This window comes from Mya arenaria, chromosome 15, assembly GCF_026914265.1.
Source record: "Mya arenaria isolate MELC-2E11 chromosome 15, ASM2691426v1".
Lineage (NCBI taxonomy): Eukaryota > Metazoa > Mollusca > Bivalvia > Myida > Myidae > Mya > Mya arenaria.
Genome location: NC_069136.1, coordinates 30,555,321 through 30,570,076, shown reverse-complemented (window position 1 = coordinate 30,570,076; position 14,756 = coordinate 30,555,321). Strand labels below are relative to the sequence as shown.

Here is a 14,756-nt window from a genome sequence, read left to right as displayed (position 1 = left end):
ATTGAACACATGCATGATATTGTAAGCTTTCATGTATCACCTCACTTATAGCAATATAAAATGATATGAACACAATCATCAATTTTAACTTTCATTTAGTACTTTAATACAAAGTATCATATGCTGCTTAGTTTTCCCATTTGCAATCATTCCCTGACATAAAAAGTAAGGTAGTTATTTCTGCATATAGATAAAGCCAATACTTTACCTTACAATACCAGAGAAATGGAACATTTCCGCAAGAATGTATGACTCATAGGCAAAGGCAAATATGATGATTGGTTCGGCCACCTTGACCAAGTTAGTATACTTTGTGATGAAAGCCGATAATATCCCGAGTATAATGCCAATAGCCAGGCCTCCAAACACAACAACAAAGAACTTCACTATGCCCAGTACTATCTGAGGAAAGAAGAAATCAACATATAACTAACTTGTTTGATAATGAGGAAAAATTGATGCAAATCGCACATAATAAATCTGAATCTCACAAGAAGATATGGTAAGTTTTAAACCTCAATTTTTAAATATAAATCACAGTAAATCTGGCACCCTAACATCACTTTTGTTTAGTCTTGGATCACAAAATGTCCAAATCATAGAATGGGACGTTATAGTTTTACCTTAGAATATCAAATTTGATGATGAATTGACATTGGCTTAGAAAGTTATTGATCAAACAAGATTAATTTTATGAATATTAATAATAAAAGGGCAATAACTCTCGAGTCACTTAAGTGATATGACAAGCTATCCGAGTTTTACTAAAGTTAGACAATTTCTTTTAAAGTCATTGTTAGGACAACATACTTGATGCTGCTTAACCATAGGCAAGACAGCCACATGTATAAGTAAAATACTTCCCGTTCTATCAATGGGCGTATAAAACAATGATACGGTAACTATTTTTACTTTTAAAGGAACATGCAGATTAATTCCAAATGATACCAAATAAACTTAAGTTATCATAAATAAATCAGTGATAATAATTATGACAAGAGACTACTTATTTTATGCTTCCTTTTAATCATTTTCCATTTGAATGAAATATACATGTAATATGTAAATATCCAACTACATGTAAAGCACAAATCATTCGCCATACTAAATTGCAATGTAGTATACATACTAGAATACTCACAAGACAACACAAAGATTGTACATGTTTAACGTAAGTTTTGCCCCGTTTGTACGAAGGTAATGGGATCATTGGACATCATTTCACTACCTGGTCTGCTTCTATGGTATCCATCCGGTTGTAGGTCTGCATCACATTATAGAGCACCACTGTGACACCATCGTTCAGTAGCGACTCCCCAAACACCATGAAGTACAGCATCTGGTTAACCCCTACTTCTTGGAATATTGCTAGCACCTTTATTATAAAAGGAATCTTTAAATATACTTTATTTGGACTTACTTTAGACTTTTTGAAATGTGTGTTCGAACAATAAATTCCATGGCAAATAAAAAGTGGACTTAAAATATATGAAAAAAAAACATTGATAAGTTATGAAGGAAATTATTGCAGTCAATAATTTTACAGTTATTAAAAATACACTACCGGACTAAATGCAATATGCAATTTAAGATGACAACAAAAACTTTCCAGTTTCACTCACAGCAACAGGGTCGACGGCCACAATGAGTGCAGTGAACACAAGGATCTGAACGAGGTTAGCCTCGGGGTCCGACATGGCCCCTGCCAGGGATAGTCCATACAGCGAAAGGCCTGTTAAAAAGGGAAGGCGCCAATAAACATGCAAGTCAATTAAGTCACACTTAGTGAAGTTTTGAAATAATTTAATTAAACATACAGTTTTTCCATTTCCATCAGAGCAGTAATTCCTGAAAAACTTGTGGCAAATAATCGGCAAGAGAGATCTAGTTATCTCCAGGTAATTTGATACCATTATTCACACGAACTAGGTGTATTGTAAGCCTAACTACAAAAGCTGTCATAAATATACTTACCTATGGCAAAGCAAGCGATAATCGTCCCCTATAACAAAACAAAGCATGCAAGGTCACTACATGCTCTATATCACAGCAACCTCATTAATATGCGTCATGTAACTAATGTGTTAATAAACAAAGGCCAAACTATACATGCAAATAAAATAAAATGAAGTTGATGTTCAAAAGTTTATCAATGGTTTTCTTTTAAAATATGAACAGGTTTCCTTAACCTTCTATTACATGTACCTTAACATTGTTATGATCGTGAAGACTTTAAATGATATAAATGAACATTAGATTTTTATTTACTATACCTCTTGCAGTTCTTTAAGATCAGTTTTAAGGAAAATATCAGTTCAAAATTAAGTTTCTATTCATTTTAATACACGAGAACAGGAAAGTTAAGTATGACACTGTTTTCTAGACCAGGAAAGGTCAAACAGCATATCAGCCCAGAATTCAGCTATGATTTGGTTCAACTAGGAAGCCTAACACCTGGCCCCAATGTCTTAAAACTTCTTAAGTCTGTTATAGCAGGATTTAGCTAATCTCACTATTTTTGTTTCTCTTTAATTTTATTTTCTCTTTTTTTAAAGAGATTTTAGACTTTAAATAGGAAGTACGTTAATGATAATCACAATAAACAATCTTTAACCATTTTTCATTTATCAAAATAAAATTTAAGTATGTATTTTGGTTAAGAGAAATAAGCTACTTAAGCCTGTTCAGCTTAAAAGTTTCAAGAAATTGGTGCCTCGGGTGAGTTGTTAGGCGGTTCACTATCTAGCACTATCAACTAACTCCTATGCAGTGTCCTACCTAGACAAACTACAGTGAGCCCAGGTGTGCAAATGAATTTCAGCTTCCGTGAAATGGCAAGTGCATTAAACACAACAAATGGAATAGAAATCAAAGGCTTTCTGTATAACTTTTAACATGACCAAGTTTCAGCATCCAGAATGCTTGAAAATTGTTCATTTGCAACAGTATACTTAAGAATTCCTACGACAGGGACATCTGCTCTAACCCCATGTAGACTTCGAACTAAACTAAGGAAATACCCCGCGCAAGACCACACTCTCACGCAACATCGCGCCAACGAGAGTGATTAATATAAGTTGCAATAGCTTGTTTCACAATCGTTGTAAAATTAAATAAGTTTAAACTAAAGACCCCTCGCTTAAGCGCAGTTGTAAAGTTTACAAGAGCAGTCAGAGAATGCCATATCCCCTGCTGAATTAAGAACAATATTAACTAGCCTTACAAAATGAAGTCAATGCTTTGAAGAGTTTTCAAGTTATGCACCAGACAAAAAAATAAGTATGAAAATTAACAAAGGGCAATAACTAAAAATAAACCAGCCAGATTAGTGGTTCCTGGGCACTGCACTTCTCAATAATGAGATCTATATGTATATGAAGTTTGAAGTCAATACCTTAAAACCTTTTAAGATATGCTCCCAACAAGATTGCCAACACACACTCACGCACGCCTGCTTAACTGGCCCCTTACCATAATTTCTTGAACAATCTTTTAACAGGTGATCATGATGTACTATTTTTGCCTTGCTAAATTCAAATTTAGATCTAGCGATTTGGCTGAATGAAATAAGGGTCTGAAGCATGTTACACTGAAGATATTTTGAGAATTTGGGGAAAGCGACTCAGTTCTTTGTTAGAAGTACAACACGACTATTTTGTCCAGATGTCAGTGAATAGAGCAGTATATTTCTAAGCTTGAGTATTAAACTTTTGTACACTGACACTTTAGTTTATGTCAAATGTCACTACCAAACCCTGGGAAAGATACTTACAACAACAGAAAACATGATAATACTGCCAAGATTGTCGGAGAAGGCTCTGTCATGGAGGCTGAAAGCTGCCTCAAGGATGATCCTAAAATCAAAGCAGAATTGAGCTCATTATGCTAGCTCCACCATCACCACCACCATCATCACCACCAACAACAAAACCAACACTACCATCATCATCATCATCATCATCATCATCACCACCACCACCATCCTCATCATCATAACCATCGCCACAACCATCACCATGATCATATTCATCATCTTAAAATTTATCACCATTATCACCACCACCACCACCACCACCACCACCACCACCACCACCACCACCACCACCACCACCATGATCTTGATCATCGTCATGAGAAGCAGCACTTATAATCATCATCATAAAATCATCATCATCATCATCATCATCATCATCATCATCATCATCATCATCATCATCATCATCATCATCATCATCACCATAACCACCACATCTGTCATCATACTTACGGTGGTAGAAGGTAGATAAAGAAAGTATCCGGAGTAAAGAAGTCAACATTTTCTGCAGCACCGGTTACACTGAAATAGCAGACAGGAAACACATTCACTGGTACCCCAGATATATACCAGCATTCACTGGCAGCCCAGATATATACCAGTGTTCACTGGCAGCCCAGATGTATACCAGCATTCACTGGCAGCCCAGATGTATACCAACATTCACTGGCAATCTTGATGTATACCAGCATTCACTGGCACCCCAGATGTATACCAGCATTCACTGCTAGCCCAGATGTATACCAGCATTCACTGCTAGCCCAGATATATACCAGCATTCACTGGCAGCCCAGATATATACCAGCATTCACTGCTAGCCCAGATGTATACCAGCATTCACTTGCAGCCCAGATGTATACCAGCATTCACTGGCAGCCCAGATGTATACCAGCATTCTGGCAATCCAGATGTATACCAGCATTCACTGGCAGCCCAGATGTATACCAGCATTCACTGCTAGCCAAGATATATACCAACATTCACTGCTAGCCCAGACATATACCAGCATTCACTGCTAGCCCAGATATATACCAGCATTCACTGCTAGCTCAGATATATACCAGCATTCATTGCTAGCCCAGATATATACCAGCATTCACTGCTAGCCCAGATATATACCAGCATTCACTGACTCTTATTCATTATCTACGCTATATCTGAGACATGAAGCTGACACTTTTTTAAAGAGTTCAAATCAGCATTATAGGTTTAATATAATCAGAAAATAAATAATTCAGTAAATGTTGTTGTTTTTTAAAAATGAACAAGAGATGTTTGTAAAACATGCATGCCCCGTTTAATGGCAGCCAATTAGTGGTTTTGCATTAAATGATTGGGGGGAGTTATTTGTGTTACTTTTTAAATATACTCCTGATAAAAAACTAGAAATGTGTCCATAGGACACGGATGCCCCCACTTCGTTTTTTTGTCACAGAAAATAAGCCATAATGATTTTTGAAGTATTTTTGGCAAAAAAGGGCCGTAACTCCTAAATGACTAAAGCGATTTCCATGACTATCGAACTTGATCAAGATATTATGGTCACAAACATGTGTTTAAAGTTTGGTGAGGATTGGACAAACAGTTTTCAAGAATTAGATCGGAAACAATCTTCGGGACATATTTTTCAAGTCTTTTTTTGCAAATAAAGGGCCGTAACTCCTAAATGACAAAAGCGATTTCCATGGCTATCGAACTTGATCAAGATATTATGGTCACAATCATGTATGTAAAGTTTGGTGAGGATTGGACACATACTTTTCAAGAATTAGATTGGAAACATATATTTTTGAAGTATTTTTGGCAAAAAAGGGCCGTAACTCCTAAATGACTAAAGCGATTTCCATGACTATCGAACTTGATCAAGATATTATGGTCACAAACATGTGTTTAAAGTTTGGTGAGGATTGGAAAAAACGGTTTTCAAGAATTAGATCGGAAACAATCTTCGGGACGTACGTACGTACGTACGGACAGACAGACGTACAATCAACGGTCCAATTATGGGTCTAAATATAACTGATTGTATAAGATGTATACTTACTACAAGATAGCTCCAAACAGGATGCCCAATAAAATGAGAACACTGAAAGGAAATATACACAAGTTATAACTTTACCCCTTCATTGTAGTATTTGTTTGACCAACTGCAAATGAAGGTTTTATAGTTGGATATAAACATACAGGTCATTTACATTCAAAATCATGTATATTGCAACTCATTGTTATATATATTGTATACCTACAGATAAACTTGAGTCAAGAGTCCTTACACTGGCAAACACTGTACAACACTTGAGTCAAGAGTCCTTACACTGGCAAACACTGTACAACACTTGAGTCAAGAGTCCTTACACTGTCAAACACTGTACAACACTTGAGTCAAGAGTCCTTACACTGGCAAACACTGTACAACACTTGAGTCAAGAGTCCTTACACTGGCAAACACAGTACAACACTCGAGTCAAGAGTCCTTACACTGGCAAACACTGTACAACACTCGAGTCAAGAGTCCTTACACTGGCAAACACTGTACAACACTCGAGTCAAGAGTCCTTACACTGTCAAACACTGTACAACACTCGAGTCAAGAGTCCTTACACTGGCAAACACAGTACAACACTCGAGTCAAGAGTCCTTACACTGGCAAACACAGTACAACACTCGAGTCAAGAGTCCTTACACTGGCAAACACTGTACAACACTCGAGTCAAGAGTCCTTACACTGGCAAACACTGTACAACACTCGAGTCAAGAGTCCTTACACTGTCAAACACTGTACAACACTCGAGTCAAGAGTCCTTACACTGGCAAACACAGTACAACACTTGAGACAAGAGTCCGTACACTGGCAAACACTGTACAACACTTGAGACAAGAGTCCTTACACTGGCAAACACTGTACAACACTTGAGACAAGAGTCCGTACACTGGCAAACACTGTACAACACTTGAGACAAGAGTCCGTACACTGGCAAACACTGTACAACACTTGAGACAAGAGTCCTTACACTGGCAAACACTGTACAACACTTGAGACATGAGTCCGTACACTGGCAAACACTGTACAACACTTGAGACAAGAGTCCGTACACTGGCAAACACTGTACAACACTCGAGTCAAGAGTCCGTACACTGGCAAACACTGTACAACACTCGAGTCAAGAGTCCTTACACTGGCAAACACTGTACAACACTCGAGACAAGAGTCCTTACACTGGCAAACACTGTACAACACTCGAGACAAGAGTCCTTACACTGGCAAACACTGTACAACACTCGAGACAAGAGTCCTTACACTGGCAAACACTGTACAACACTCGAGTCAAGAGTCCTTACACTGGCAAACACTGTACAACACTTGAGACAAGAGTCCGTACACTGGCAAACACTGTACAACACTTGAGACAAGAGTCCTTACACTGGCAAACACTGTACAACACTTGAGTCAAGAGTCCGTACACTGGCAAACACTGTACAACACTTGAGACAAGAGTCCGTACACTGGCAAACACTGTACAACACTTCAGTCAAGAGTCCTTACACTGGCAAACACTGTACAACACTTGAGACAAGAGTCCTTACACTGGCAAACACTGTACAACACTTGAGTCAAGAGTCCTTACACTGGCAAACACTGTACAACACTTGAGACAAGAGTCCTTACCAGGATTCCGGAACCTTGGATGACAGAAAATCAGCATGGTGGAAACCTGCAATTAAATAAACCTTCATTAGAGAATGTTGAGAAACACTTTGTTTCAGTTTCAACTAGGAATGGCAAGAAGTACTCCAGTATTCGAGTAATCAATTGAACACTCAAGTATCAAATACTAAATGAATAACCATAAATACAGGGGCAAGTGTATCCATTAACTTTCCAGAGCGGTAACAATTTGAAAGTTAACAATGCTATCTATTTTAACAAAGTTCTGAACCATCATCCATCCCATACTGAGTTGACATTTTGCAAATTATAGATGATATAGTGTTAGAACAGAGATATAATTCTTGAACCATTCTTTTTCTTATCAGTACCAGACCAACAAAAATGACAAATTCAACTGAGCTTATTTTTTAGCAAGTACAGTGAAACTGCGTTCCCTCAAACAAGTGGTCGTTCGAGAACCAGCGTTGCCTCGAGGTCAGAGCTTGGTCCCGAACTTTTTTCCTTCTATTTTCATATATAATATACCCACGCTGCATCGAAACCTTATTATGTAGAGCAGTCGAGCAATATCCTTGGTCCCAAGTACACAAATCGTGCACAAAACCTTATGGCTCCCTCGAGGACATAATTTCACACTTTTTCACGAACGCGTGTTCCAAAATAAAAAAACAATTGCTAGGTGTTAAATTTTTCGCAAGTAGTAAAAATTGCAATGACAGTTGAAAGGCAATTTGATAGGTGTGAAAAATCGTTTTTCATTGTTAATGCATGACCGATATAAGTTGATAAGGGCATTTAAGATGATAATTATGAGAAGTTAATGACGAGAAGACCCTTTAGATGTGGTCAAAAGGTTCTTTGAATTCACTGCCGATGTTGACCGTGATCTTCAGTGCTCTGTACGCTGTCACGTCACATTACGATTGAACAGTTTCGCGAAACCTAAATGATGCGCCAATCAACAATCCTTGATTTTGCGAAACTTAAATCTGACTAATGCCACAATATGTTCTGTCATTCAAATGTTGCTTGTTACGAAAATATGCTTTTTTGTTAAAATAAACATTTCTATTTATTCATTTATTGTTTTTTCTTTTGCGTTTTACATTTAGTTTACGTCAACATATTAGCGATTTCCACAACGCAACACATTATAGGTGTATTAATAAACAGTCTGTTTGACGACTTCAAACTTAAAATACACTAAAAGATATTTCATATCAAACTGGAAAATTGAAAATCGGGTCGTTCGAAATATCGGTTCCCTCGAGGTTTTGGCTCGGTCCCTGGCAACATCGAGCGATCGCAGTTTCACTGTAGTGGATTACCAAATCTACTACTCTTTGTCAACCTTAGTTTAACCTTAAATGTTTCAGGTAATATAATTTAATATCATAAGCACCTGCTTCTGTTTGCATGTTCCTGTACAACAGCCAGATGGACAGTTATTTTATAAGTCATCAATAACAGACATTTTCATGACTAGCACCATTATAGATTTACAAAACAAAAGGCCCAAGAGGGCCTATGCTCTACCACCATGGCTCTTGGGTCATTTTCAATCCATAGCATGTACGTATCAGTAATAGGAAACAAATATATAGTTCACTTTTAGTGTTTGGGTTAGCTGAAAATGCTGGACGTTCAACATCTGAGGACAGAAAGTGTTGTAAGCAGATAAGTTGCATGAACTATTTTAATATGTGCCAAGTAAACTGGTAATCTGAGAGTAAAAAAGAATTGCTTCCAAAGCTGGACTCATGGTCAAAATTTCATTACTGTAGCTGTAAAAAAAAAAAAATGGTCAAAAGGTCAAAATCAAGGACATTGATGCTCGTTTGCAAAACTGTACACATGGTCAAAATTTCATTGCTGTAGCTTTTAAAATTAACAAGAGCTGTCACAGTATGTGACGAATGCCCCCGAATGTGACATTGACCTACGAACAAGGTCAGTACATGAAAAGTTGATCTTGCCTTTACGTGTCAAATACATATGGCAAGTTACCACCCATACTTAACAACCTACACTGTTATGTCCTTATAAGCAGCATTGTGAATAAACACTAAGTGTGACCTTGTACTTAGAGGTAGGGACATGGGACTTGCACGTGACATGTTGCCTTGGTATGTCGGACACATGTGGCAAGTTATTTTAAAATCTGTCCATACAAGGGAAAGTTACAGCCCGGACACAACAACCTATACTCTATGTCCTTATATGCAGCACTCCATTGTGAATAAACACTAAGTGTGACCTTGACCTTAGAGGTAGGGACACCGGTCTTGCATGTGACACGTCGTCTTGGTATGTGGAACACATGTGGCAAGTTATTTTAAAATCTGTCCATACAAGGGAAAGTTACAGCCCGGACACGAGTTATTGAGCCGGACACACGGACGGACGGAAGGACAGTGCGATTTTAATATGCCCACCTTTGGGGGCATAAAAAGTTAGTCAAAAGTGGTGGGGCCAGCTTTTGCCCAAGAGGCATAATTTTAAATGTTTTGCTAGACGGTCATCATATGATGCTCCACAACAAATATCAAAGGTGTGGGCCTTGTGGTTTAAAAACAAGAATATTTTAAAAATATTTCTTTACTAAGTCTCTAGGAAACTTGTGACCCCCGGGGCAGTGCCAGTTTTGACCCAAGGGCCATAATTTGAACGACCATGGTAGTGGACCACTAAATTAAGCCTTGTTCAAAATACAAATGTAGCAAAGATCTGCATAGCTGTTTCAGACAAAAAAGGTTTTTAACATTTCCCAATATAAGTATACCAAACCTGTTAACCCAAGGGCATGGCCAGTAATAAACCCAGGGGCATAATTTGAACAAACATTCACAAGTAATTGTGAGCAATTGTGACATTACATGTAGACTTCGCTAAAAATATACTTAGCTAAAAATAGCATTTTCTAGGCATGCATGGGCAGACCTGGCTGGTTTTCAAAAGGAACTGAGCTTTAATGGATATCTAAATACTGTAAAAGTTTCATCGAGAAACAATCAAAACTGAAGACTGTATCGTGTTCACAAGCATTTGTTTACAACGCACAGATTTTTTTATACTTTTAAGACCCATAATCTAGGCATGCATGGGCAGATCTGGCTGTTTTTCGAAAGGAACCAAGCTCTCATGGTTATTTAAAAATTGTACAAGTTTCATTGAGATACAATAAAAAATGAAGACTGTATCGTGTTCACAAGCAATTGTTTACAGATGCACAGATTTTTTTATACTTTCAAGGCCCATAACCTAGGCATGCATATGCTGATCTGGCTGGTTTTCGAAAGGAACCGAGCTCTTATGGATATCTAAATACTGTACAAGTTTCATCGAGATACAATCAAAATTGAAGACTGTATCGTGTTCATAAGCAATTGTTTACAGACGCATGGACGCACATGCTACGTTCACAGTACCATCGCATAAGCTTTACTGGCTTTTGGCCAGTAGATTTAAAAATGAAAATTTTGATTAAAGCATCTTTAAACAACCTACAACAGTTTTCAAAGCAACAAAAATAAACATTCAAATGTTTTCCATGGTGTAATATAGCATACTACTCATCCATTGGCCATGGTGTAATATAGCTTACTACTCGTCCATTGGCCATGGTGTAATGTTGCATACTACTTGTCAATTGGCCATGGTGTAATGTTTCATACTACTCGTCCATTGGCCATGGTGTAATGTTGCATACTACTCGTCCATTGGCCATGGTGTAATGTTTCATACTACTCGTCCATTGGCCCTGGTGTAATGTTTCATACTACTCGTCCATTGGTAATGGTGTAATGTTTCATACTACTCGTCCATTGGCCATGGTGTAATGTTTCATACTACTCGTCCATTGGCCCTGGTGTAATGTTTCATACTACTCGTCCATTGGTAATGGTGTAATGTTTCATACTACTCGTCCATTGGCCATGGTGTAATGTTTCATACTACTCGTCCATTGGCCCTGGTGTAATGTTTCATACTACTCGTCCATTGACCATGGTGTAATGTTGCATACCACTCGTCCATTGGCCATGGTGTAATGTTTCATACTACTTGTCCATTGGCCATGGTGTAATGTTGCATACTACTCATCCATTGGCCATGGTGTAATGTTTCATACTACTCATCCATTGGTAATGGTGTAATGTTGCATACTACTCATCCATTGGCCATGGTGTAATGTAGCATACTACTCGTCCATTGGCCATGGTGTAATGTTGCATACTACTCGTCCATTGGCCATGGTGTAATGTAGCATACTACTCATGTTCATTGGCAATGGTGTAATGTTGCATACTACTCGTCCATTGGCAATTGTGTAATGTTTCATACTACTCGTCCATTGGCAATGGTGTAATGTTTCATACTACTCGTCCATTGGTAATGGTGTAATGTTGCATACTACTCGTCCATTGGCCATGGTGTAATGTTGCATACTACACGTCCATTGGCCATGGTGTAATGTTTCATACTACTCATCCATTGGCCATGGTGTAATGTTGCATACTACTCTTCCATTGGCCATGGTGTAATGTCCATTGGCTATGGTGTAATGTTGCATACTACTCGTCCATTGGCCATGGTGTAATGTTGCATACCACTCGTCCATTGGCCATGGTGTAATGTTTCATACTACTTGTCCATTGGCCATGGTGTAATGTTGCATACTACTCATACATTGGCCATGGTGTAATGTTTCATACTACTCGTCCATTGGTAATGGTGTAATGTTGCATACTACTCATCCATTGGCCATGGTGTAATGTAGCATACTACTCATCCATTGGCCATGGTGTAATGTTGCATACTACTCGTCCAATGGCCATGGTGTAATGTTGCATACTACTCATGTTCATTGGCAATGGTGTAATGTTGCATACTACTCGTCCATTGGCAATTGTGTAATGTTTCATACTACTCGTCCATTGGCAATGGTGTAATGTTTCATACTACTCGTCCATTGGTAATGGTGTAATGTTGCATACTACTCGTCCATTGGTCATGGTGTAATGTTGCATACTACACGTCCATTGGCCATGGTGTAATGTTTCATACTACTCGTCCATTGGCCATGGTGTAATGTTGCATACTACTCTTCCATTGGCCATGGTGTAATGTCAATTGGCTATGGTGTAATGTTGCATACTACTCGTCCATTGGGCATGGTGTAATGTTTCATACTACTCGTCCATTGGCCATGGTGTAATATTGCATACTACTCGTCCATTGGCCATGGTGTAATGTTGCATACTACTCGTCCATTGGCCATGGTGTAATGCTGCATACTACTCGTCCAATGGCCATGGTATAATGTTGCATACTACTCGTCCATTGGTAATGGTGTAATGTTGCATACTACACGTCCATTAACCATGGTTTAATTTAACATACTACTCTTCCATTGGCCATGGTGTAATGTCAATTGGCTATGGTGTAATGTTGCATACTACTCGTCCATTGGTAATGGTGTAATGTTGCATACTACTCGTCCATTGGTCATGGTGTAATGTTGCATACTACACGTCCATTGGCCATGGTGTAATGTTTCATACTACTCGTCCATTGGCCATGGTGTAATGTTGCATACTACTCTTCCATTGGCCATGGTGTAATGTCAATTGGCTATGGTGTAATGTTGCATACTACTCGTCCATTGGGCATGGTGTAATGTTTCATACTACTCGTCCATTGGCCATGGTGTAATATTGCATACTACTCGTCCATTGGCCATGGTGTAATGTTGCATACTACTCGTCCATTGGCCATGGTGTAATGCTGCATACTACTCGTCCAATGGCCATGGTATAATGTTGCATACTACTAGTCCATTGACCATGGTGTAATGTTGCATACTACACGTCCATTAACCATGGTTTAATTTAACATACTACTCATCCATTGACCATGGTGTAATGTTGCATTCTACTCATCTGTCTACCATTATGCAATAGACAAGGTGCATCCATCTTCAGACCTTAAGAACTTGGGTTCAATCCTTGCTGCCAGCATTTGTTTTCCATTTGTTTATTTTCTCATTTTATTATAATTATTATATTTATAAAATTAGGCACTTACATCTTGGTGTGTTTTACAAAAAAAATAAGGTTTTTAATATTTGGTTACATGAATACAGGTGACAATTCCTCTTATAATAAAGAATTAAAAATATATATTTAAAAAATCACATTTTGTCAAATAATACACTGTAATGTACACTCTGGTACACTTGGGGGATTGCAGTAATCGACACTAACGGGGTCCCGGGATCCCGAGGACACCAATTTTTCGGGAGGGACACCTAAACTTCGAAGTGCGGTATTCCGTCGGAACACTTAAATTTCTGACCGATAAACACTAAATATCAATAAATAAGCAGCATTTCATTAATTTATTACCTATATTCGGGTCCCCCTAAATTCCTTGACAGTGCATGACAAAATGATATTATAATTATTATTATCGCACACACCAAAGCAAAAGTATAGCTGACTTTTTTACTATAGTTACGTCATGAATCTATAAATAAATAGGTCATGTCACAGGACGCATGCGGGTTAACGTTTTGTTGTTAACATTATTAACAAGGTCAGAGGTGACAGATATTTATTATCGGCAAACAACTTATGTGGAATTATTATGCGTATGTGTCAGAACCGCCCAAAAAAGATGCCAACACTGCTGACTGTGATGCCTTAATGATGCGACCTTACAGTAGTTACAGTAACATTTACGGCACAAAAGACCGACATCCTACATTCAGCATTCTTTGTTAATTGGCATTCAACTTATCAGTATTATTTGTTAATTTTAAAGACATTCATTTTAATGCTTTGATCAAAACAAAATAGTAATAAAATTTGCAATGTTTAATTAATTATCTAGAATCAATTTATAAAATTTTACGACTTTTTGGCACGAAAATTAACATACACAATTTTTGGTCGTCTGCTCTTCCAGTATGCACGACACCTGTTGGGGAGTCTGATTGATTTATCAGCAGCTCTACTAAATATTGACTTGAGTTTTCACAAGCCAGATGTAATATTCCTACTGTTTCTCAATAAAAGGCACCGACATATGACCAGACCCTGGACCATGATGTATTTTATGCGTATTTCCCGAAAATCTAAAAATAGTAACAACATCACGTTTTTGTTTACATTGTATTCATCTTTGTTTTTGACTGGGACATTCTACCGCTTTTGAACCCAATACACCGACTTAGAGACCCAAATACACCTCACTGCCATTGCCAGAGGTTCA

General features: G+C 38.0%; 1 protein-coding gene across 4 annotated transcripts in view; it reads right to left on the bottom strand.

The window, feature by feature from the left end:
• The window catches only part of LOC128219825 (sodium/hydrogen exchanger 4-like), a 61,568-nt gene that overhangs the window by 23,548 nt on the left and 23,264 nt on the right, over nucleotides 1–14,756 (bottom strand). For all 4 annotated transcript variants that reach the window (XM_052927887.1, XM_052927890.1, XM_052927888.1 and 1 more), the window contains 8 exons: nucleotides 7,482–7,527; nucleotides 5,859–5,900; nucleotides 4,268–4,336; nucleotides 3,773–3,854; nucleotides 1,975–2,002; nucleotides 1,623–1,732; nucleotides 1,229–1,375; nucleotides 209–402 (listed from right to left, as the gene is read on the bottom strand). In XM_052927887.1, coding sequence (XP_052783847.1) covers nucleotides 209–402; nucleotides 1,229–1,375; nucleotides 1,623–1,732; nucleotides 1,975–2,002; nucleotides 3,773–3,854; nucleotides 4,268–4,336; nucleotides 5,859–5,900; nucleotides 7,482–7,527 — 718 coding nt within the window. The remainder of the gene's footprint in view (nucleotides 1–208; nucleotides 403–1,228; nucleotides 1,376–1,622; nucleotides 1,733–1,974; nucleotides 2,003–3,772; nucleotides 3,855–4,267; nucleotides 4,337–5,858; nucleotides 5,901–7,481; nucleotides 7,528–14,756) is intronic.